The following is a 25,179-nucleotide window of genomic DNA, read 5'->3' as shown; positions in this document are numbered from 1 at the left end:
GCCGCGTAGACCCTTCCTCCTCCTCCCTCCTCTGCCTCCTCCTCCTGCTGCGGACTCTCCTAAACACTACCAGACGCTAACCAGGGGACATTACCACGGAGGACGGGAGAGAGAGAGGGAGAGCGTTGAGTTTATTCTCATCAAAGCTGTTGGGTTTTAAGTAACCCTGCGTGCGTGTGCGTGCGTTTCGCGTGTTGGTTTAGCGCGCTGCGTTACGAAACCCGGCGACCCGAGTTCGATTCCACGGTTCACGGCCAACACCACCGGTGGCGAGTATCTGAAACCGTCCTGGGGTACCTCCTCTAGGTCGACTCGGACTCAAATGAGTAGCTGGTGTGGCGTGTAGTCATCGCCACTCGGCAGACAAGGGCGGTCGGGCGTGGTGCTGGCCACCACACCCCCTCGTGTGCCGACCCGGCTTTCATCGGTGCTCGCTAACAGCGCTTGCCCCAATAGTCTGTTAAGGCTCTACTGGTGATCTTTGTTTCGTCTGTACACAGACTGGACTAGCCACTGACAGAGCTGCAGTTAATTTAGAGTACAGAAGTTCTCAACGAGTACAGTATTTTAACCAATCATCATCATTACCACCATCATCATCATTTACACCACCACGCCGCCACGTGTGGCCAACTTGGACTCGGAGGAGCTGGAAGTTTCGTCAGTAGATCTGTCGAACAGGACTTCTCAACATCGATAACTCTGGGTAGAAGGTTCCACCGTCGTCATCATCATCAGCTACACTACCGTGCGTCTAACCTGGATTGACCGGAGCGCTCCTAACCAAATCTCCTCTCTCCATCATCATCAACATCATCCCCGCGGGCTCCGATGGCTGGTGCTGGCGGGCTAACGATGCCCCTGCTGCTGCTATCACCGCTGCTGCTACTACTGCTTCAACTCCACACGTCGCTCGCATTGTCCACCTGCCGGAGCTTGGACCTCACCGAGTTGACGCGCAAGCGAATCGAGGCGATCCGCGGTCAGATCCTGAGCAAGTTGCGGCTGGCCGAGCCGCCTGAGCATTTCGCGGGCGGCGGCAGCAGCCAGCCGGTGGTGGTGCCGGGCTCCGTGATGGCCCTCTACAACAGCACCAGGGACATGCTGGTGCAGCAGCAGCGGCGGCGGCTGTCGATCGAGCAGGGCTGGTGCGCAGAGGCGTTGGCACGCGGCGAGGAGCACTACTACTCACGAGTAGCGCACATCGTCAACTGCAGCAGGATCAACAGCGGTGAAGGGCGCACTCGCTCACTCACTCACCCAACGTCTCACTCGCTCACTCACTCGCCCACTCACCCACTCACTCACCCACTCACTCACCCACTCACTCACCCACTCACTCACTCAACCACTCACCCACCCACTCACTCACTCACCCACTCACTCACTCACCCATTCACTCACTCACCCACTCACTCACCCAACATCTCACTCGCTCACTCACTCACTCACCCACTCACTCACTCACTCACCCACTCACTCACTCACCCAACATCTCACTCGCTCACTCACTCGCCCACTCACCCACTCACTCACCCACCCACTCACTCACCCACTAACTCACCCACTCACTCACCCACTCACCAATCACTCACCCAACATCTTACTCACCCACTCACTCACTCACTCACCCACTCACCCATTCACCCACCCACTCACTCACCCACTCACTCACTCACTCACTCACCCACTCACTCACTCACCCACTCACCCACTCACCCACTCACTCACTCACCCACTCACTCACTCACCCACTCACTCACCCACTCACCCACTCACCCACTCACTCACCCACTCACCCACTCACTCACCCACTCACCCACTCACCCAGCCACTCATCCACTCACTCACTCACCCACTCACTCACTCACTCAACCACTCACCCACCCACTCACCCACTCACTCACCCACTCACTCACCCAACATCTTACTCACCCACTCACTCACCCAACAGCTCACCACTTTTGTTGACGCACACGGCACACGGTTTTTTAGCGTTGCAGTCAAAGAGACGTCCTGCTCAAAATGAGCATCGAGGCACTGGCAGCAACTGCAGAGCCGTTGGGTGGCAATTCCACATTACCGTGGCAGGAGGGTGAGCGATTCTAGCCGTAAGACAGTCACTGTTGACTTTCCCACAAATTTGAACGCATTTTTATTGCCCCCCCCTTCCGGAGGGAGGCATGATGGGCTGAGTCAAACTTCCAAAATGTTCGCTGTAACCACCGAGGCATCTGGTTACCGTTAAAGATCGTCCACTTCAACACGTAGGCTTTCGCGACCAATAGCATCCATAATATAGGTTTGTTTGTGGGTTAGATCGCGTAGATATAAATGTGTCGCTAAACCCGCCACCACCCGACACAGCCAATTAGTAAGGTGTATTCCGCAAATTGCCCGATTGTGAGGGCGGGCACAAGCCGGCGTGAGTAGGTTAAACGTTGAGTTTTATAAGGGAACCACGGGGTGACCAGCCCTTCCCCACCCAGCCCCACCCCTCCCACCCCCACCCAGCCCCACCCTCCCCACCCAGCCCCTCCCCGCCCTCCCCTCCCTGCACGACGGACGGACACAATAATCCCCTGTGGGCTGGTGTAACCGGGAGGTTCCTACCAGTAAAATATCTTTCATTATTTCTAGATTTGAAGCTTTCGTGACTGCAAGGATTCATATTCTTAGGTTTTTTCGGTAAAGTCACGTAGGTAAAACATCAAAATTAATAAAAATAAAATAAAATAAAAATCACGACGTTGTGTTGCCTCCGAAACGTCGTGATTTTTATTTTATTTTATTTTTTATTAATTTTGATGTTTTACCTGCGTGACTTTACCGAAAAAACCCTAAGAATATCTTTCATTATTATCACGTCGTCCAAACCTCTTTCGCCGTTTCAATCCAAATTCGATGTTTTATTTGTTCATTGTTTTAACACGCAGGAATCTTAATTTTGGAGCTTTCGTGACTGCAGGAATTATTCTTTGGTTCTTTCGGTAAAGTCACGTATAAAGATAAAATAATAAATTAAATAATAGCATACGACGTTTCGATCGCAACACAAGCAATCATCATCAGGTATAATGAAATAGCGACATAAAATCTAGCAGACAGATATCACCAAGATACATAGAGCGAGCAACACAGGTACCTGTGTTGCTCTCTCTATGTATCTTGGTGATATCTGTCTGCTTATATGTCTGTCTATGTTTTCTGGTTAGATTTTATGTCGCTATTTCATTATACCTGATGATGATTGCTTGTGTTGCGATCGAAACGTCGTATGCTATTATTTAATTTATTATTTTATCTTTATACGTGACTTTACCGAAAGAACCAAAGAATAATTAACACGCAGGCTTTCGCGACCAATATCGTTCACCATAAAGGTTGTCGTGTTCGATCGCGTAGGTGTAAGTGTGTCGCGACCCTCCACCACCCGACACGGCCAGCAAGCTTTGGCACGTAAACAAAAACTCGCCAATTCGTTTACCACTTCATCCACACACAAACTTTGACAATTGTATTTGTTACACGGGAAAAATCGCGTGTAGCCACTTACCCGGTTAGTTATCGGTGGGCACAGCCCGCAGCAGCCACTAACAACAGCAACATCACGAGTTCCTGTTGGGGCGCTGGAGAGAAGCCCAGCCAGCAGCCAGCCAGGAAACTCGGGGCATTGATGATCTTTTAATCGTGTACTGTCGTGTGATCCACGTGTGATCTGTATGTGTTGTGTGTGTGTGGAGGCCACGTGCGTCTGTATACCACGTGTGTGTGTAGGCCACGTGTGTATGGATGCCATCTGTGTATGATGTAGATTTGGGTGTATCCCGTGTGTGTGTGATCTGTGTGTGTATCTCCTGTGTGTCTGTACGCTATGTGTGTGTGTCCCATATGTGTCTGTACGCTATGTGTGTGTGTGTGTCTGTATGCTATATGTGTATCTCGTGTGTCTTTACGCTATGTGTGTGTATGCCCTGTGTGTCTGTATGCTATGTGTGTGTATCCCATGTGTGTCTGTACCCTATGTGTGTGTATGCTCTGTGTGTCTGTAAGCTATGTGTGTGTGAGAGCCCCGTGTGTATATATATAGTTTACGCGGTGTGTCTATATACTCCGAATCTTTGAGCCATGTGTAGGAGGCTGTCTCTTACTCTGTAATCTAGCGTGTGTGTGTGTATCCTAATGATGTTTAAGAGCTCACGGTTGAAGTGGAATACCAACCCCTGCTTGTCCAAAAGTCGGCCAATGGAAAACCCCCGAACATCGGTTCACTGCAACACTCTCAGCTCCTGGCCAAGGGGACCCCAAAGTGCACGTTCTCTTTGAAACAAATTTCTCGAGACTCGTTGCGGCGTTCCTGAACGCGGGACGTTGCCCTTGCCATCGTTGTCAACTTATACTGGTAGGAATCTCCTGGTTACACCAGCCCACAGGGGATTATTGTGTCCGTCCGTCCGTCGTGCATCCAAAAATGGGAGGGGTGGGGCTGGGTGGAGAGGGGAGGGTGGGCCTGGGTGGGGAGGGTGGGGAGGGGCTGAGTGGGGAGGGGAGGGTGGGGAGGGGCTGGGTGGGGAGGGTGTGACTGGGTGGGGGGTGGGAGGAGTGGGGCTGGATGGTCAGGGGCTGGTCACCCCGTGGTGCCCTTATAAAACTCAACGTTTAACCTACTCACGCCGGCTTGTGCCCGCCCTCACAGTCGGGCATATTTGCGGAATACACCACGCCGCCGTCGACCCTGGCCATTGACCGAGCAACCCGACGTTCCTACCAGCTCCCTCCGCAGGAATGTGTTTTAGCGACGTTAAATGTTCACACACTCTATTTAAATAGGAACCACGTGGCAGGCATCATAGATCGGGCAGTGCGGCAACATCAATTGTTGCATTGTACTCATTGTGCTCTACTGTTATTCTCCCCGCCTTCACCAGAGATGTTAACTCCCTCGCCCGGTATACAGGAGATCGTGGATTTGATCCCGACCCTGTGACGCCTGCTGCTGTGTATTTGGAGTTTGTGATGTCTCTCTCTCCCCGTGGTCCCGTGGGTTTTTCTCTGGGTCCTCCGGGTTTTTCCCATTCACATTGAGAACCGTGCGTTTGGGGTATTTGGTTGCTATAAATTCCACGTGATGATAAGCGACGTAGCTTCGTGGACTTTGACTTGTAAAATAAGAATTGATTCTTCGGGCGTTGCCGATCATTGCTACAACTCGGTGGGCTCTCATGAAATTGTCTTTTCCGAGACCAAGGTTCTCTGCAAACCTCCTGGCTACCATCAAAGGTTTGTACACGAAGCCATACAAATATACAAACACAGACATAATTTCAACCGTGATGACGGTTACAAACTGAGTAATCATTGGAAAGATGTGATTAACCACGCAAAAAAGATTTAACTACACTTTTTTGCCAATCTTATTTAACAGACAACTATTACAGTTTTACCATGTTTAGTGGTGTCTCCCTGTCACAGGTTGAGTCACAAGCCGTGCCTCTCCAAACAAAGGCTCAGTTTGTTATGCAGTCTATTCTTAGTCTTAAGCCTCACCTTACCATATTAATAAAAAGTATGCGGCCCTTGCCCCACCACCTTCTCCAACCATTATATAAACGGAGTGGTAGCTCCTGCAATCTCTCATTTACTTGATACAGCTGTCGTGGCTGTGACGGTACCACCTGAAGACGGAAGCTTGTGTTGCCTCCGAAACGTCGTGATTTTTATTTCATTTTATTTTACTTTTTAATGTTTTTTACCTACGTGACTTTACCGAAAAAACCTAAGAATATAAGAATTGTTGTTTAGTTTATAGATTAGTAATATGGGTAGCAAGCAGGCTGCACCAGCAATACACACAAACACACGCAAGCTCCGTTAAAGCATCTTTAAAAGATTCAGTTGCAGTTTGGTGCTTGACAGTTAAATGTGCAGCCCTGCAATTGCTTGGTCATTGATGTGCGTTTAGAGTATTTGGCAACTGCTGTACATATCCGCGTGAAGACGATAAGCCACTTCGTTGGGCTATCATTGGTGATAGCCAGGTCACTTCTGAAAAATAGTTATATGGCTGAGTGGGCCTTAATAATAATAATGATTATTCCATTTATTTTGCAATTTTCATCAAGGATCTGAAAGTGATGCACGGGACAGCAGCAGCAGACACTCAGCATATAAATAATGATATTAGAAATACATTTTTAAGAATCCATTTACAAATCGAACTCAAAGTTGAATAAGCGGAAGCCTATAAATAGGTTTTAAAGCGCATTTAAAAAACTGTCCACAGCCTCGGAGATCCTGATATGTCGATATCAGAATTTTTTTTTCTAGTTGACTCTTTGTTTAGCTTGCGTGCAAGCCTCTCCCATCACCTATCGCAATCTCATCAGGCCCCATGGAAGCCATCGGCTCGTTGCGGTGCACCGAAGAAACGGGGTCCAGAAAACAGGAAGCGAAGCAGCAGCAGCAGCAGCAACAACAACAAATAGGAGCGATTTTGATTTGAAGAAGCCCAGCCACTTTTCTTACTTCCCGAAAGGAAGCCCAGCAAATAATAATGCCGGTTACTCATGCTCCGCCCGGGTGCACGGCCTCCCAATTTCGCTATTGAACTGGGAGCTCCACTTGTAGAGGATCCCGTTAAGAGGGGCAGTGCCTTCGTTTGGCTGCCCGTTGGATCGGTGCCGGATTATCCTCGTAGCAAAAGTAGCTGCATATGTAGTAGGAGCTACTAGTAGTAGCTAATACTACATGTGTACTACTACATATAATGTAGTAGTACACATGTAGTAGCTACGGGCCCCACACTTTCAAGGGCCCCGCATTAAATGCTGATCAAGCTATCAATTCCGGTTCAGTGATTCTGCACTTGCTCTATTACTATAGTGCTGTACCGCCTTCAACTTTTATGAACGACTGGGTGTTTAAGGTTAGCGATCTGTCCTATTATCTGGCTGTATAGCAAATGGAAAAATAAAATCACTTTACTATGCAAGTGAAAATTTAGTGTTTAAAGTGAAAATTTAGTGTTAAAATTTTCACTTTTTTTTGTTACATTTCGAGCCCCTTTATAACATACGCTACAGGCCCCGCGCTAGCTTGATCCGGCACTGCGTTGGACTCATCCTTGGCCGCATAAAACGGACTCGTGCAGACAACACCCGTGGGGCAGAGAAGTTGCTGGGCGCACCCACCACACGCACGGTGACCCCCCGTGAACCTTGCGTTCGATCGCTGCCCGCCGCTCACATCGGTGGTGAGGGATATCCGAACGGGGGTCCTGGGGTTCCAGCTCCGCCTTCATTCACCCGCACCGACCAGCGTGGTGAAGTATGGTCAGGCGACCCACGTGATCAACAAGGCGTGGGGAGGCCTTCGTTCAGCAGTGGATTGACAAAGGGCCATAAGTTATTTTTCATATTTTTAAAATCATTTGTGCAAATTTACTGTCTATTGGCATATTCAGTGACTCACTGGTCATCGAGTCCAGCGGTTTGGAAATCTGCGGCTCTGGAGCCGCGCACGGCTCTTGAATGACTGCTGCTTCGTGAACGTTTTTCATTAAGGACCTCCGTCTCGTATACACATGCGTTGCTGCTCTTGAAATATATAAAAAAAATTTTTTTACAGAAATTTAACAAAAATGGCTGACCCTTGACCTAGACGGACTGGCAAAAAAAAAATCACATTTAAAACTGTAAACCTATCTCGTCTTCATCCAGCAGCAGATTGATTTTAGACAACGACGATGAATTTTGTTAAAGCTGATGCAAACTTTGACAAGGTGGCATTTTATCGGTAAGATCCTGAACCTCGATGATTTATCCAGGCTTACGAACCGCCCTCAAGAAGGACAATCGAAGAAGTCTTGTTGAGATGACGACTTACTCTTAGTGTTGGGTTTTTTTTATTTTTTATTTCTCATTTTAAATTGATGCTAAATGCGCGACTTTGTAACGTCGTCGTGTGCCACCGCTCTACCAACCAACGCTGGGGGCCCCGGAATTTACTGATAAAGAAACAACGAGAGGAAATGTTGTGCATTGAAACGCGGTGTTTGTGCCCCGGGCCCTGGCTGCGATTGTTCGGAAATCTGAACGGACATTCCTCCTTCACGAATACACCGTAGGAAGTGGCGGTGGCAGTGGTGGTGGCGGCGGTGGTGGCGGTGTTGGTGGCGGTAGTGGTGGCGGTGGTGGCGGTGGTGGCAGTGGTGGTGGCGGCGGTGGTGGCGGTGGTGGTCGTTGTGGTGGTCGTGGTGGTCGTGGTGGTGGCGGTGGTGGTGGTGGCGGTGGTTATGGGTGCCTGGGCAGGCGGGGTATTACCGATAGAGAGGTGAGGGTGGGTGAGTGTGCGTGGGGGATGGAGGGGGAGGGTGGGTGAGTGTGTGTGGGGGATGGAGAGGTGAGGGTGGGTGGGTGAGTGTGTGTGGGTGATGGAGGGGTGAGGGTGGGTGAGTGTGCGGAGCGGTAGTGTAGCGGTTAGCGCGCTGCGCTACGAACCTGGCGACCAGGGTTCGATTCCCGCTCACGGCCAACACCAGTGACGATTATCTGAACCGGTCTTGGGCCTCCCCTAGGTCGACTCAGCCTCAAATGAGTAGCTGGTGTGATGTGTAAACATCGCCGCTAGGGAGACAAAGGCGGCCGGGCGTGGTGTTCGCCACCCACCCCCTCGTGTGCCGTGCCGGCCTTTATAGGTGCTCGCTAACAGCACTTGCCCCTACAGTCTGTCAAGGCTATACGGGGGATCTTTGTCTTTGTGGGGGATGGAGGGGTGAGGGTGGGTGAGTGTGTGTGTGTGGGGGATGGAGGGGATGGAGGGGTGAGGGTGAGTGTGTGGGGGATGGAGGGGTGAGGGTGGGGGATGGAGGGGTGAGGGTGGGTGAGTGTGTGTGTGTGGGGGGATGGAGGGGATGGAGGGGATGGAAGGGTGAGAGTGGTTGAGTGCGTGTGGGGGATGGGAGCGGTAGTGTAGCGGTTAGCGCGCTGCGCTACGAACCCGGCGACATGGGTTCGATTCCCGCTCATGGCCAACAGCGGTGACGATGATCTGAACCGGTCCTGGGCCTCCCCTAAATCTACTCGGCCTCAATTGAGTACCTGGTGCGGTGTGTAGTAAACATCGCCACTGGGGAGACAAAGGCGGCCGGGCGTGGTGCTGGCCACCCACTCCCTCGTGTGCTGTACCAGCCTTCTGCTGCTAAAACTTGTCAGGATCCTCCTAAGAAATGAGTCCTGAGACTCAATGAGGCTTGCGCGGGTAAACAATTGTAAAGATCGTACGGCGAAGGGGTATTTTACAAAAATTTTAAGGAGCATTAATCACAAACTTGCGTGGGGAATACAACTATCCTTTTACAGAGAAACCCATTGTTTAAATTAAAAAAAACCCCTTGTAAGCCCAAAATCACCGCCAATATTATTTTTTACTTCGGATCTGCCACTCAGCCCGTCGAGGCCTCTGCTGGGTTTATGAGGTTAAATCTCCCGGGGTGTGTGTGTGGGTGTGTGTGTGTTTTTTTTTGTTTGAACGTGAGAGGAGGAAAGCCTCTGAAATTTGCCCCTGAAAAACTATTGCGCCATGCGAAAAGGGAAAGCACTCAAAAGACCAAACGGGTTCACGCAGCTTCTCAGAAACGGGGGGGGGGGGTGACTGGTGACCCCCCTAAGCCATGGACACCTCATTTCACTCCCCCCCTATCATCACCATCATCACCCATACGTGTACACGGTGAGTAAAATAGGTACTGCTTTGTGGTAGTTGCCCAATGTCTAAACTGTCAGCCTCCACCACAGCGACGTTGTGCAGTCTTCTTCTTTGGTCGGGCATGGGGGGTGGGGGGGGCTGGTGGGGTTGGTGGGGCGGGTGGGGGGGAGGAGCAACGGTTTAGTGAAAGATGTCATCGTTCACATAACAATAAAAGGCATTTTTTTCGGTAAAATTTTTTTAAAATCGATGTTCAAAGAGTCGCAGTGCACTGCGGCGAATGCGAGGCGGTTGGTGGCGCCTTAAAAACGGTCGCGAAGCGGTGTCCTTAAAGAGTCTAGATTTGAAGCTTTCGTGACTGCAAGGATTCATACTCTTAGTTCGTTCGGTAAAGTCACGTAGTTAAAAAATGAAATTAAAATTAATATTTTTATTAATGAAATAAAAATTAATATTTTTTATTAATTTTAATTTCATTTTTTACCTACGTGACTGTACCGAAACAACTAAGAGTTTGAATGTGGAGGTTCTTCGACCCAGTTGCAGGGCGGCGTGAAGGCGCTTGGCACGGATCGCAGCGATATCGCCGCGGTGTACGGCGCGGCGGACGGTGGCGGGCTCCTCATCAGCGGTGTGCGCTCTGTTGGGTTTGGGCTACGGCACAGCCGCGTGCGCACGAACGTGCGCAGCGATTCACCAATCTACGCCGAACTTCACTCGCCACCGTACGTGGCCCACCGTGCTAATCGGAGGCTCGCGAATGGAGGTGAAGAGGGGGAAAGCGCGAAGCATCGGAGCGGAGCAGCGGCGCCCTGTAACATTACAACGCGAGCGGGGGATTGCGACGCTGCTGTATTCCGCTCGTTTCCGACGCCGCCCATCGCCTACCCCGTGCAAATATTTCCTGTACGCAGCGCTGGCTGGCGTTCGCCAAGTTCAAGCGCTGTCCGGGATGACGCCAAACCCGCTTGGCTTCCGGCGGGATGGGGCGCGATCCCCGCACGATCTCATCGCGGGCGATCCGATCGCTTTGGCGCTTGAATCAACGGCTGAAAGTTGAGCGCTGCGGAAATATGGGCCGGCGTCTTGAAGCGAACGGCGCTCGTTGTTTCAAGGCAGATGCCCTCCGCACCCCGCCCGCACCCCGCTGAGCTTGCCCGAGGAGGCAGCTGAACTTGGCGGTGACCTGGGAGCGGAGAGTAAGCGTGCAATAACGCGCAGGCGTCGTCCCTCGAGCGTTGCGTGTTTGGCCGGGCTAAAATATTTACGTCTCGGGACGTAAACTCGTGGCGGGCGCGCTCCAGCAGCGTTTTTCAAAAAAAGAACATTTAAACGGCCGTAAAGGCTCTGTCATGGACAGGCGCGCGAGGCTTTGCCCCGGTGCGCCAACAGCACTGGTAGTTTAAGGGTTGGGCAAAACCCCGATTGCGCATTACGTCGGTTCGAGCGACCGACCGCTAATTTTCTGTGGCGCCGAAATGTGTGAAAAGCACCGTAGCCATTTGTGGCATCTGCGGAAAAAATGTTATCCCATCGGTGCACTGTGGTCCTCCTTGTCGTAGATCGCCATCGATTTCAATCGGAGCAAAACGTGGCCAAAAGCAGCAGGTGACAGACAACTGTGGACTGGTTCCGTCCTTATTGGGACTCATCGGCGCGGTATAGTCACCAATGCTCACTGCTGCAACAGTCTGCCTCGGAGGCGGTTTGTCGGTGGGTCACATTTGTTCAAATGTATTTTGATGGCAATCCAAGGCCCAAAGGGACTACAATGAACTTCTTCAGTTTTCCATTGCGATGACGATGATGATGATGGTGACGACGATGGGATTTTTTTATCGCCATTTGCAGATTTGACCGACGTTCACATATGCGGCCTTTTGAAGATGAATTGATTTCATCACTCCATCTCCCCGAAAGCACGTCATCTCGAACGCCTTCCATTCCCTATGTGTGCATGTATACATGATTCAGCGGTGAAGTGGTGGCATTGCGGTTTGCGCTACGCTGCATGACGAACCCGGCAACCCGGGTTAAATTTCTTCTCACGGCCAACACCGGTGACGATTATCTGTACTGGTCCTGGGCCTCCCCCTAGGTCGACTCGGCCTCAAATGAGTACCTGGTGCGGTGTAGCACTGGCCACCCACCCACCCCCCTCGTGTGCCGTGCTGGTCTTCATGAGGTGCTCGCGAACAGCACTTGCCCCAACAGTCTGTTAAGGCTATACGGGGGATCTTTGCCTTATATATATATGTTTACCTCAAGGAAGTTTTTTCCATTAAAAATCAATATGAAGCTACGCTCTCTCCAAATGCTCTCTTATCAGCCGCCTAATTTCAGCCGGAACTGTCTGGAACGCTGCTGGCTTGGCGAATTATTTTTGTCTATGCCGCAATCAACTCTCCTCGCTCGCCCTGCGGTGCTGCGTCTCATTGGCACAAAGCCGTTCATGGGAAGAAAAACAGAAAATTGACCTGCACCGCCGGTGAGGAGGCCAGACACATTTGTGCGCGTGATGTATGGCGCGGAGCGCACAGCCGACGAGCAACGTGGCCCCCTATTGGCTGAAGGAGCGCACCCGCGAAGAAGACTTTATACATTTATGCGATCTCACCGCTAAAAAAAAAACACTCCTCTATCATGGATAATATTGGTCGCGAAAGCCTACGTGTTACACCGACGAAGACCTCACCCGCCGTTGGCGGAGGGAGACGAATACTCTTAAAATAAAATTAAAAGTTAATAAAAGTAATAATGTTAATAAAATAAAATAATAAATCACGACGTTTTGGAGGCAACACAAGTCTCCGTCATCAGGTGGGACCGTCACAGCTAAAATTACTGCACGGATTCATACTCTTAGGTATGAAAATTTAAAAGTTAATGAAAGTAATAATGGAAATAAAATAAAATTATAAATCACAAATTACTGCATTACTGCAGTAATTTTATCTGTGACGGTCCCACCTGATGACGGAGACTTGTGTTGCCTCCGAAACGTCGTGATTTATTATTTATTTTATTTCCATTATTACTTTTAATTTTAATTTTTACCTACGTCACTTTACCGAAAAAACCTAAGAGTATGAATCCTTGCAGTCACGAAAGCTTCAAATCTGGAGGGAGACAAATCGACGCCCAACGTTACCGCCCGGCGAGCAAGGCGAGATAGGTCGCAAGGCACGTGGGGCAGATGGGAGGACGTTTAGGGGTTCGCGAGTGGGGAAGGCCGCACCAGAGAAGCGATGGGGTGGAGGAGAGGATTTGAAGGGACTGGGCATAAACGAGGAGCGAGTGACAAGAGGTTCGGTTTTTGAGGGCGGAAACGGGAGAGGTCGGCGATGATTTCTGGAAAGTGAGTGAGGGCTGGGAGGAGAGAGAGAGGAGAGTCGAGATGAGGAGGAAGGGCCGAGGTGGCTCTGGGCGCTGTCGACGGAGGAAGTTGTGGCGAACGAACGCTTGCGGAAGATCTCGCACCCTTTTCAATTCACCCGTCGTGCCGGAGTCATTGCAGGAATATAGCAACAACGGATGGACAATAAATTCGGCTTGTCACGGATAAGGGCCTACGTTGTGCTCCAGTGCTAAGCGCCCCACCCCGATAGTCCCGACTCCCAAGCAGCTTTACGAGAAACATCACGTGGGAAAAATAGGGGCCCCCCCACCCACCCCACCCCGATCCTGCCACCCTCACTGATGACAATTCCGCGTCTGGCTAGGATTGAACCGAGAGCCAAAGTCTCTACGCATGAGCACTGCCTCCGTCCCTCGCTCGCATAGATACCCAACTCGGAGAATTCACGCAAATCCCGTCGGGAGGTGGGCGTGAGCAAAGGGGTTACGGTGAAGAAATCCAGACTTGAAAGCGAGTGTTTTTTTTGTTCGTAACGTCAATACATTTCTATTGAAGATAATGCGTCGCGTAACTGGCCCAAGGGGCTCGCATTGGGCGAGTTAGCGAGTTCAAACCCTGTTTTGGTAGGGGGGGGGGTAGTGACTCAGACCGTCATCTTTCCCTCCTCCCGGTGTCGACAAAATGAGTACCCATACCGCGGCGGGAATCGACAAACGGTCATTCCCATGGAGAGACTCACCTCCTGCCAAAGAGGCCTGTTTTACCTTTCCTAGACTTTGCACTCCTTCTGTCGGTTAAAAAAAATGTGTCTTTGTAACTTCCTGACCCCAAGCTCCCCACCCTCTGCTCCCACACAACCGGACATCTGTGCAAAAAGAGCTTCTTTGATGGCTAGTCGTGGATTCCTCGGTCTGTTCTAAATAAAAGAACACCGATTCTGATCTCAAAAGTCTCCGGACCCGAGACTTCAGACTTTATGAAATACATATTATTGGGTTTTTTCGGTAGTCTACATAACAAAGGCTCAGTCCTTTGTTATGTAGACTAGCCGTAGCTTCAGCCGCACCAACCTTATCATAATAATAAAAAAACTCCTATCCAGGGGCCTGCCCTGGCTCCTCCCCCCTCAACCAGTATATATACGGGGTCGGATCTCTTGGAATTTCTCATTTACTTGATACAGCGAGCGTGCTGTGACGGTTCCACCTGAAGACGGAGGCTTGTGTTGCCTCCGAAACGTCGTGATTTTTATTTTATTTAAATTTAAAAAATTTTCCTACGTGACTTTACCGACAAAACCCAAGAATATGAATCCTTGCAGTCACGAAAGCTTCAAATCTAGAATTTATTAAATACGTTTAGGCTGTTTAGATTATTGTTGCCGCTATAAATGCCCAAATGATTGGCTGCTTTGTTGAGCTATCATTTGTGGCCAGGTCGCTTCTGAAAAATAAGTTAATACCTCGGTGGGCTTTGCCTGGCAGGATGGGGATGGATTAGTGTTGTATTTGTTTGTGTCTGGGTCATTTGTTTACCTTTCTTGTACTTTGCACCACTATCGTGTTATTGTCGTAACGTTCTGACCAGCCCCGACTGGGCATCTGTGAAAAATAGCTTCATAGCTCATCGGATTCCTCCAGGATACATTCATATTCTGATTACTGAGTTGCTGAGGCCCATTTGAAGCTAAAGCAGCTCTCTTGACCAGGACCACCAGTTTACCACCAAGGTGCCACCGCCGTTGAAATGGAACGCATTGCATGTATATTGAGCGATGACCACCGAGCCATCTGGCTACAATTACAGATCGTACAATTTAGGCTTTCGTGACCAATATTATCAATAATAGAGTGTTTTTTGTTTGCGTTAGATCACATGAATATAAATTTGTCGTTAAACCCAACACCACCCGACACAGCCAATTAGTAAGGGTTGTCACGTAAACAGAACGTGCCAATTCATTACTAGTACAGCACTAACCGGTGTGTTGGAGAGCAAATCCACAACATTTGCAATCAGAGTACGACGTTTCGCCAGTGATCACGACCAGCATCATCAGGTGACAGCCAGATTTGTTCTGTCCTCCTGTCGCCACAAATCTGGCTGTCGCCTGATGATGCTCGATGGAATTACTGGTGAAACGTCGTACTCCGTTTGTAAATGTTGTGGGTTTACTCCCCAACACACCCGGTGTGCTGTACAGGTAACGATTTGGCATGTTCTGTTCACGTGCCGGGTGGTGGCGGGTTTAACGACACATTTATATTTACGCGATGTAACCCCCCCTCCAAAAAAAACTCTATTGTGAAAAAATGGTACAATACAGCATGGGTTAAAATTTTGTTTAGAAATTAACGTGATTTTTTTTTTGGCGTGGGTGTAAATGTTGACATCGTATTGTGCTCATTGAGTGTCTCCATTGGAGGGTATATTAACTCGATGGGAGTATTGGGAGCACTGATGCACAGAAAAAAAATGTTGATGTAAATATATCGTTAAAAAGATGCCTTCGCAGCATCATGGTGTAAAAAAACGAAGCCTTTTACGTCCCCAGGACCAGCCTTGATGAGTCTCAAGATGTTTTTTTTCAGGGGGGTCCTGTGCTGGGATGTTTGGTCGCTTTCAACATGAATCAGTAAACAAAGAATCTGGCGATGCTGCTGCATTAGCGGCGGTGCGCAAGTATCGACAACAACAACAGCAAAACGAACACATTCGGGCAATGACCCCTTCATAAAATAGTTTTTTTAAGTCATAGTTTCATAGCGCACTTTACGTCACGTTGCTATCAATGAGGGCTGAGGACCTTTTCCTAAAACGTCATATATTACAACAACAACATTTTTTTTTTAAGACGGTGTTCTTCACAAATGTGTTGAGTGTGACTTTAGTTCGATCATTTTTGTTATTGTAAGAGAGTGGGAGGAAACGGGGCTGTCGGGGAGTGGAGAAACCCCAGAGGCATGCCGGGGCACAACGCAGAGAGAGAGAGCTCCGTGCAGCCTCAGGAATCCGATGCTTTGCGAGCCGCTCGCTAAACTAAACGACGACAAAAACGATCTCGATTTTACACGCTTTTAACACATTCCTGCGGAGGGAGCTGGTAGGAACGTTGGGTTGCTCGGTCAATGGCCAGGGTCAACGGCGGCGTGGTGTATTCCGCAAATATGCCTGACTGTGAGGGTGGGCACAAGCCGGCGTGAGTAGGTTAAACGTTGAGTTTTATAAGGGAACAACGGGGTGACCAGCCCCTCCCCACCCAGCCCCACCCATCCCACTCTTGACTCGGGTGCAACCGCAACAAACAAAAACAAGAAACATCTTGAAGTGACTCTTGCCACCACGGCGCTGCCCGGGCTTACAGCGCCTGGCACCGTCACCCCAAATCCCGAGACTTGGGTGAACACTCGCCCGTCGCGGCAGGGCAGTTGGGGTCACGTTCTTGAAAATAGCGGCATTCGGAAAATCCGCGATGTGCAAACTCGAAGGCAAATGTGGTAAACTTGGGGTTTGGTTCACGGTTTGCGTAATACAAGGCCCCACCCCGCCCTCGTTGTGTTGTTTGACATTCCCCTACATCAACCCAAACAGCCATTGGGAAGCATTTGCAGTGTAAAATGTGATTCGTGTATTCGATTGTAAAATCACTCGTACGGTAAATGTATAGAATGACATGTTTTTGATGCAGTGTACAATACTGTACACGTGCCCAGACTGATCCAGGAGTGTGACATCATCTGCTGACGTCACCCCCCCCCCCCCCGGATCGATGCCGGAATTTGGCCTTTAGAGCACCCAGGGCCCTCCGATTTCCAGATTCTCCCGACTTGACCATTGTCGATCGGGAAGGGTACGAATCGTGACCGTAACACCGTCCGTGCCCCGTCCTGCCGCTCAGACTCGAGGGGGACGTTCGAGTTCGACGTCGGCGCGCTGTCCTTCGACGTGCGCTACGTGTCGGCCGAGCTGCGCCTGCTGAGGACGCCCAACGCCGAAGCGACGCTCCCCGAGCAGCGCATCGAGCTCTACCAGGTGGGACGGCGAGCGGCGGCCGGGCTCGCCACGACCGGTCGGTCGGTCGATCCCTCGGCAGGGGGCGAGGGCCTGAGGTGTCCCGATCGTCTGCACCGGCGCGCGCTCACCTCGACGTCGCGTGCCATTGGCTCACACTCACCTTGACGTCGCGTGCCATTGGCTCACACTCACCTTGACGTCGCGTGCCATTGGCTTTCACTCACCTCGACGTCGCGTGCCATTGGCTCACACTCACCTTGACGTCGCGTGCCATTGGCTCACACTCACCTTGACGTCGCGTGCCATTGGCTTTCACTCACCTCGACGTCGCGTGCCATTGGCTCACACTCACCTCGACGTCGCGCGCCATTGGCTCACACTCACCTCGACGTCGCACGTCATTGGCTTTCACTCACCTCGACGTCGCGTGCCATTGGCTTTCACTCACCTCGACGTCGCGTGCCATTGGCTCACACTCACCTCGACGTCGCGCGCCATTGGCTCACACTCACCTCGACGTCGCGCGCCATTGGCTCACACTCACCTCGACATCGCGTGCCATTGGCTCACACTCACCTCGACGTCGCGTGCCATTGGCTTTCACTAACCTCGATGTCGCACGTCATTGGCTTTCACTCACCTCGATGTCGCGTGCCATTGGCTTTCACTCACCTCGACGTCGCGTGCCATTGGCTTTCACTCACCTCGACGTCGCACGTCATTGGCTCACACTCACCTTGACGTCGCGTGCCATTGGCTTTCACTCACGTCGACGTCGCGTGCCATTGGCTCACACTCACCTCGACGTCGCGTGCCATTGGCTCACACTCACCTCGACGTCGCGTGCCATTGGCTCACACTCACCTCGACGTCGCGTGCCATTGGCTCACACTCACCTCGACGTTGCGTGCCATTGGCTCACACTCACCTCGACGTCGCGTGCCATTGGCTCACACTCACCTTGACGTCGCGTGCCATTGGCTTTCACTCACGTCGACGTCGCGTGCCATTGGCTCACACTCACCTCGACGTCGCGTGCCATTGGCTTTCACTCACGTCGACGTCGCGTGCCATTGGCTCACACTCACCTCGACGTCGCGTGCCATTGGCTCACACTCACCTCGACGTCGCGTGCCATTGGCTCACACTCACCTCGACGTCGCGTGCCATTGGCTTTCACTCACCTCGACGTCGCGTGCCATTGGCTCACACTCACCTCGACGTCGCGTGCCATTGGCTTTCACTCACCTCGACGTCGCGTGCCATTGGCTTTCACTCACCTCGACGTCGCGCGTCATTGGCTTTCACTCACCTCGACGTCGCGCATCATTGGCTTTCACTCACCTCGACGTCGCGTGCCATTGGCTTTCACTCACCTCGACGTCGCGTGCCATTGGCTTTCACTCACCTCGACGTCGCGTGCCATTGGCTCACACTCACCTCGACGTCGCACGTCATTGGCTTTCACTCACCTCGACGTCGCGTGCCATTGGCTTTCACTCACCTCGACGTCGCGTGCCATTGGCTCACACTCACCTTGACGTCGCACGTCATTGGCTCACACTCACCTCGACGTCGCGTGCCATTGGCTCCCGGCCACCTTGACGTCGCTTTCCATTGGCTCACACTCACCTCGACGTCGCGTGCCATTGGCTCACACTCACCTCGACGTCGCGTTCCATTGGCTCCTGGCCACCATGACGTCGCGCGCCATTGGCTCACACTCACCTCGACGTCGCGTGTCATTGGCTCACATTCACCCCTCTGCGCGTGACAGCTGCTGCCTGGCCCGGGTCCAGACAACCTGACTCAGCGCTTTGTGTCGAGCCAAGTGGTGCAGACGGGAGGGGAGGAGGAGCTGCTCGCGTTCAACGTGACCGACACGGTGCAGGCCTGGCTGCAGGACTCAAGTAAGGCCAGCTCGCACGCCCTCACCGCCGGCAAGGGCAACTCCACGCGTCTTGTCGATAACACCACGCTGTGGTGCCTTGAATACATGGAAACGTGTGTGTGTGTTGAACTTCTTTCGCACCATACGTAGCCAACCATACGTTTCCGTTTGTTCATAGAGGCGCTGGGGTGGTGAGATTATCTCCCTCGCCTGGTTGTGGGTTCCATTCCGAACCTGACGATGCCTGCTGCTGTATATTTGGAGTTTGCGTGTTTTTTCCCCATCCACGTTTAGAATCGACGTGCGTTTCAGAGTATTTGGCTGCGATACATTTTCACACGATAACGGTACTTCGTTGAGCTATCGTTTGTGGCCGGGTCACTTTTACCTTCTAAAATAAATATTGCTTAAGTTGAGTTTTTAATTTAGTTTCGAATCCAATGTTAGTTTACGTACACTCACAATTGTCTACGTGCTTTGTGTCGTAAACGCCCATAGCGTGCTTCTTTAGATGGACCCCATCGATCGATCGATCGATCTTCATTCGGTGTCGCGCCCCTTCACAAATAACCATACAGCAAAACAGGAATGGATAAGCGACGGAAACGGTCAATAACTGCGCGACGCAATGAACGATGAAAAGACTCAACGCAGAGGTCAATTAGAATGCGATGCAGGGTCGTAACGGTACAGAGTCGACGGCAGGGCGCGTACACGAGTGGGTCTTCGATCGGATTCACAAACCACAGACATTGGGGTTGCCCTCCCTTCGTTGCTTTTGGCTCAGATCTTCACCCGGTCTCGTCTGTATCTGCCTCGGTTTTTTTGTTACTGCGGGAACAACATTCATTGCGCCCATAATAAACGCTTTTGGGTTAGATCGCGTACGTATTAATGTATCCTAACCCTCCACCACCCGACACGGCCAATTAGTAAGGGATTTATCACATAAACAAAAGGACAATGAGTTACTCCTTCAGCCCACCGGTGTGTCGGAGAGTAAATCCATGACATTTACAATTTGAGTCCCGTGACGTTTCGCTGGTGATTACATCCAGCGTCATCGGGCGATTTTCCAGAATAGGGTTACGACACATTTATACTTACACGATTTAACCCAAAAACCTTTATTATGAATAATATTGGTCGCGGAAGCCTGCTACGTTTCGATTTAAAGCTTTCGTGGCTGCAGGGATTCCTATTCTTGGTTCTTTCGGTAAAGTCACGTAGAAGGGAAATAATAAAAATAATACCATAAAATTCTCACGAAGTTTCGATTGCAACACAAGCAATCAGCATCAGGTGTGAAAACCACAGCAAGAATTTTTTTAAAAAACGCCACCTTTAAAAACAATTATTGCTGTTGTTTTCACACCTGATGATGATTGCTTGTGTTGCAATCGAAACGTCGTGAGAATTTTATTGTTTAATTATAATTATTTTATTATTTCCCTTCTACGTGACTTCACCAAAAGAACCAAGAATATGAAAGCCTGCTACGTGTTCAACATTCGTTGTGCCGATGTTTCCCTTCAGCAGAGTCATTGGTGCCCGAGTCGACAGACCGGTGGAATCACGTTCGCTCGTGTTTTATCTTGGTGTGTGTCGTTTGTTCAGCGGGCCTTGTAATGGCTGGCCATGTTATTACGTATTCTTGGTTCTTTCAGTAAAGTCACGTAGCTTGAAAATAAAATTAAAATAAAAGATAATGAAATAAAATAAAATAAAAAATTAAATAAAATAATCAATGGAAAATAATAAAAGCAAAAAATCCACGACGTTTCGATCGCAACACAAGCGGTCTTGATCAGGCGGAGATAATTTTTTATTATTATCTTTTATTTTAATTTTATTTTCGATCTACGTGACTTTACCGAAAGAACCAAGACTATGAATCTCCTGCAGTCACGAAAGTTTAAAGTCGTGTTATTACGGTTCTACAGAATTAGTTATGATTATCATCAACTCACTACATACGCATACCCGGTCTAGCGCTCCTGAACAATGAGCCAGTTGGTCAACCTCCACTGAATAATGTTTATAATTCTTGATTTGCAGCAGGAATCCATACTCTTGGGTTCTTTCGGTAAAGTCACGTAGGTATAACATAAAATAAATCACCAAAGTAATGTTTTGAATTCCCTGCTTTTCTCTCTCTTGTTCTCTCTGTCTCATGTCTTCCTCCCCAGCCACGAACAAAGGTTTCAAGATCTCCTTGCACTGGCCAAGCGACTCAACCGTACCGCAACCGGGGATGCAAGTTCACTTCGAAGGTGAAGTACTCGCAGCGCGTGCACGCCTCTAGGAATGCCCTGTCTGGCCAGACCACAGCTGAGCTAAACTCGCACGAGACTCAAAAATGTCAAAATGTTCCACTGCTTTGCTCTTCCCAGCCAAACGCTTACAAGAACAGTAAGAGTGCGTGGGTGTGTTCCTGTCGTGGGGAGCGGGTATAGTAGCCGCGCTACAAGCTCGGCAACCCGGTGTTCGATTCCCCGTCACGGACACCGTCGCCAGCGGCGATTATCCGAACCGGTCCTGGGGCTCCCCTCGGTCCACTCGGCCTCGAATCGATTCGCCCGGTGCGGTGTGTAAACATCGCCACTGGGGAGACAAAGACAGCCGGGTGTGGGCCCCCCCCCCCCACTCCGCTCCCCTTCCTGCGCCGTGGCAGCCTTCCCGGTTGCTACTCACCGACCGCACTTGCTCCGACCGCTCGCGAAAGCTATACGGTGGAACTTTGCTTTTTTTTTTTTGGTTTTCCTTGCACAGAAGGGCGGGTGGTGGGCCCAGTCCGGCACGACATGCAAGTGATCGAGGTGTACAAGTCGGCGCAGGAAAAGGGACGGCTCCCGTACCTGCTGATCATGACGCAGTCGGGGAGCCCGAACGGCTCCGACGAGGCGCGGACCTCCACCTCTGCTCGGAAGAAGCGCACGCTCGATGAGAAGTACTGCATGAGGTGAGCGGGGGGTGGAAGCAGGGGTGGAGGGCGCTGGACTCCACGAGAGAAAGTAAACTTTGAAGTAAAAACACATTGGCCTGCGGAGGGAGCTGGTAGGAACTTTGGGTTGCTCGGTCAATGGCCAGGGTCAACGGCGGCGTGGTGTATTCCGCAAATATGCCCGACTGTGAGGGCGGGCACAAGCCGGCGTGAGTAGGTTAAACGTTGAGTTTTATAAGGGCACCACGGGGTGACCAGCCCCTCCCCACCCAGGCCCACCCCTCCCAACCCCCACCCAGCCCCAACCTCCCCACCCAGCCCCTCCCCACCCTCCCCTCTCCACCCAGCCCGACCCCTCCCATTTTTGGATGCACGACGGACGGACGGACACAATAATCCCCTGTGGGCTGGTGGAACCAGGTGGTTCCTACCAGTATAACTCTAAACTGTTTTATTATTTATGAGGTAGAGCTGCTGCTGCTCCTGCTGCCGCTGCGATCTTTGGGTTTTGTTGACTAACCGTGCTGCCGTTTGGCCAGGTTGGATGTGGGCATGGCTGTGGTGCCACGCAGCTTGAGCCCAGTGTCGGATTTAAACACATAAATGTTTAACTTGCATAGTAAAGTAAATGTATTTTTTAAATTTGCTATACAGCCAGATAATACGACAAATCGCTAACCCAGTCGTTCATAAAAGTTGAAGGCAATATAGTACTATAATAATAGAGCAAGTGCAGAATCACTGAACCGGAATTGATAGCTTGAAAGCATTTAGCGTGGGGCCCTTGAAAGTACGGGGCCCGTAGCATGTGTAGTTACTTTTGCTACTACGATAATCCGGCACTGCTTGAGCCCCCATTGACTCGTCCCTCTGTGCTTTTCCCAGTAGTACTATCTGTAGCATCTGTGCAATTTTGTTTTTGGCACCTGCAAATTTATCTTAACGTGCAATTTTATTGAGTGACTGTGTGTTGCCCCGCTGTGGTCTGGGACTGTTGTTGTTTTGTTTGTTCTTGCTGCCTTGTGCTAACTTGCATTGAGTGTTGAACAACATCCCTTTGCAATTTGTTTACTTTATGTGTATTTTTACTGACTTGCCCACCTTTCCCAAATTTTGCACTCCTATCGGTGACCCCGTGCCTCAACTGGACATCTGTGAACAAAAAAGAGCTTCCTATTCTAGATTTTAAGCTTTCGTGACTGCAAGGATTCATATTCTTAATTTTTTTCGGTAAAGTCAATTATAAGTTTTTTTTTATCTACGTGACGTTACCGAAAAAACCTAAGAAAAAGAGCTTACTAGCTCATCGGATTCCCCCAGGAGGAAAAATCTAAAGGTCACGATTATTCCGCTTGCGAAGTCGGTGAACGCAACAACAATAACGCTAAAGAGTCGGGGAAAAAAACAAAAACCTCTCTCCCGTGCGCGCGATCTCCTGGCACCAGCAATCAGGAGGACAACTGCTGCCTGAGGAAGCTGTACATCGACTTTCGGCGCGACCTCGGCTGGAGGTGGATTCACGAGCCCAAGGGATACCACGCCAACATGTGTGCCGGGCCCTGCCCCTACTTGTGGAGCTACAACACGCAGTACACCAAGGCAAGCCGCAGCGCTCACCGAAAACAAAGATCCCCCCCCCCACCAACCCATACAGCCTTCAGCCTTTCACATCCTGGGTTAAACCCTTTCAGGTCCAGGGTTAAACCCTTTCAGGTCCAGGGTTAAACCCTTTCACACCCAGGATAAAACCCTTTTACATCCAGGCTTAACTCTTTCACATCCAGGCTTAACCCTTTCACATCCAGGGTTAAACCCTTTCACATCCAGGGTTAACCCTTTCCCATGACGTACGTGTACGTCATCAGTTTTTCTTCGTAAAATTTGTTTTTTGTTAATGGCATCGAAGCTCCCACAGGAGGACGTGTGGCGCAGTTTGGCACCAGCTATCATAGGGTGCGGCGGCCGTGTCACTACAGTCATCTGCGGTGAGTACAATGTCTTTAAAAACAATGAAATTAACGCTGAGCCGGTGAACGGGACCCACCACCCTGCAATTTGCAGACGGATAGCGATGCAGAGATGAGAGAGGCGACGCATTTTGAGCGGAAGAGCTGCCACGCGGAAATCGCTCGACTCGGGGGGGGGGGGCGGCCTTGAGCCGACGTGAGAGACGCCGCTGTGTGCGTGCGCCTTATTCTGCCGCCTGTCGTCGTCGGTTTTCGCACGCAGGTGCTGGGCCTGTACAGCCTGCGCAACCCCGACGCGTCGGCCTCCCCCTGCTGCGTCCCTCAGGAGCTCGAGCCGCTCACGATCCTCTACTACGTGGGGCGCGAGTCGCGCGTCGAGCAGCTCTCCAACATGATCGTGCGCTCGTGCAAGTGCAGCTGAACGGCGCTGTCCAACAGCACCGACGCCAAAGACACACGAAGATTTCCCGTCCCCCGCACTTCCCCCGCCCGCCCGCCCCCCCCATAGAGGCTTTAACAGGCTGTTAGGGCAAGCGCTGTTAGTAGCGAGCACTTAACGCCACCGCCACCATCGACAACAACAGCAGCAGCAGCGACAAATGGCAAAGGCAGCGGGCGCTGTCTGTGTCTCCCCATCCCCCCTACCCCTCCCCCCGCCCAGCCCTAGCGGCAGACTGCGTCGCCCCTCAAAAAACTCCCACCGACTGCAGTCGTGGCCCACCTCGACCAGTCGGCGGGGATAGCTAAAGCACAAAAGTGAACAATCACAAAGGACTGTCCTGCGTTGCGACTTTTCGTTGCTGTTGTTTTTTGTTAAATGCGGTCGTTGAGTCCAGGCCCTCCCCCTGTCGGAGCGGTGGTAGGAAATAATTCGCGCGTTTCTTGAAATGAGCAAGGCCATAGTGTAAAAGAGACGATGGCGGTTGGGGGGGTGGGGTGGGGTGGTTGGGTGAGGAGGAATCGCAAATCTTGAGCGGCGCGAGGGCAAGAAGAAGTGTCGTGACCTGGGACATGCGGATGAGGCGACGCGTTGGGTGGAGGCACCAGCGGCGAGGTCGACGTTCACGGCAACGACAGATCGCGGCGGCGGCAGCGGCGATACGGAAGGGCGATGAGGATGCCACTCGACCGACCGCGGCTACCAACTCCAAAAATCACCACACACTTCCCCTGAAACGTAAATGAGCGCGAGGGCGGCGGACTTTGTGCGCGCGTGCGCGTGTGCGTGCGTCTTTGTCTTTTGCATCTGCAATCCACCAGCGGCTCTCGGGACGACGCAGCCGAATGGCAAAAAAATCGC

The 25,179-nt window shown here is 51.0% G+C and overlaps 1 protein-coding gene across 1 annotated transcript; it reads left to right on the top strand.

The window, feature by feature from the left end:
- On the top strand, positions 1–24,786 carry LOC144948981 (transforming growth factor beta-2 proprotein-like). The gene is made up of 7 exons (XM_078878763.1): positions 1–1,231; positions 16,962–17,095; positions 18,855–18,987; positions 21,158–21,241; positions 21,741–21,930; positions 23,358–23,511; positions 24,142–24,786. Exons 1-7 carry the CDS (start codon positions 832–834, stop codon positions 24,298–24,300), a joined length of 1,254 nt encoding a protein of 417 aa, XP_078734889.1. The 5' UTR covers positions 1–831; the 3' UTR covers positions 24,301–24,786.
- The last annotated feature ends 393 nt before the right edge of the window (positions 24,787–25,179 follow it).

Source organism: Lampetra fluviatilis, chromosome 52 (genome assembly GCF_964198595.1).
Source record: "Lampetra fluviatilis chromosome 52, kcLamFluv1.1, whole genome shotgun sequence".
NCBI classification, from domain to species: Eukaryota; Metazoa; Chordata; class Hyperoartia; order Petromyzontiformes; family Petromyzontidae; genus Lampetra; species Lampetra fluviatilis.
Note: the sequence above shows the minus strand (reverse complement) of the source record. Positions and strands in the feature narration are given on the sequence as shown.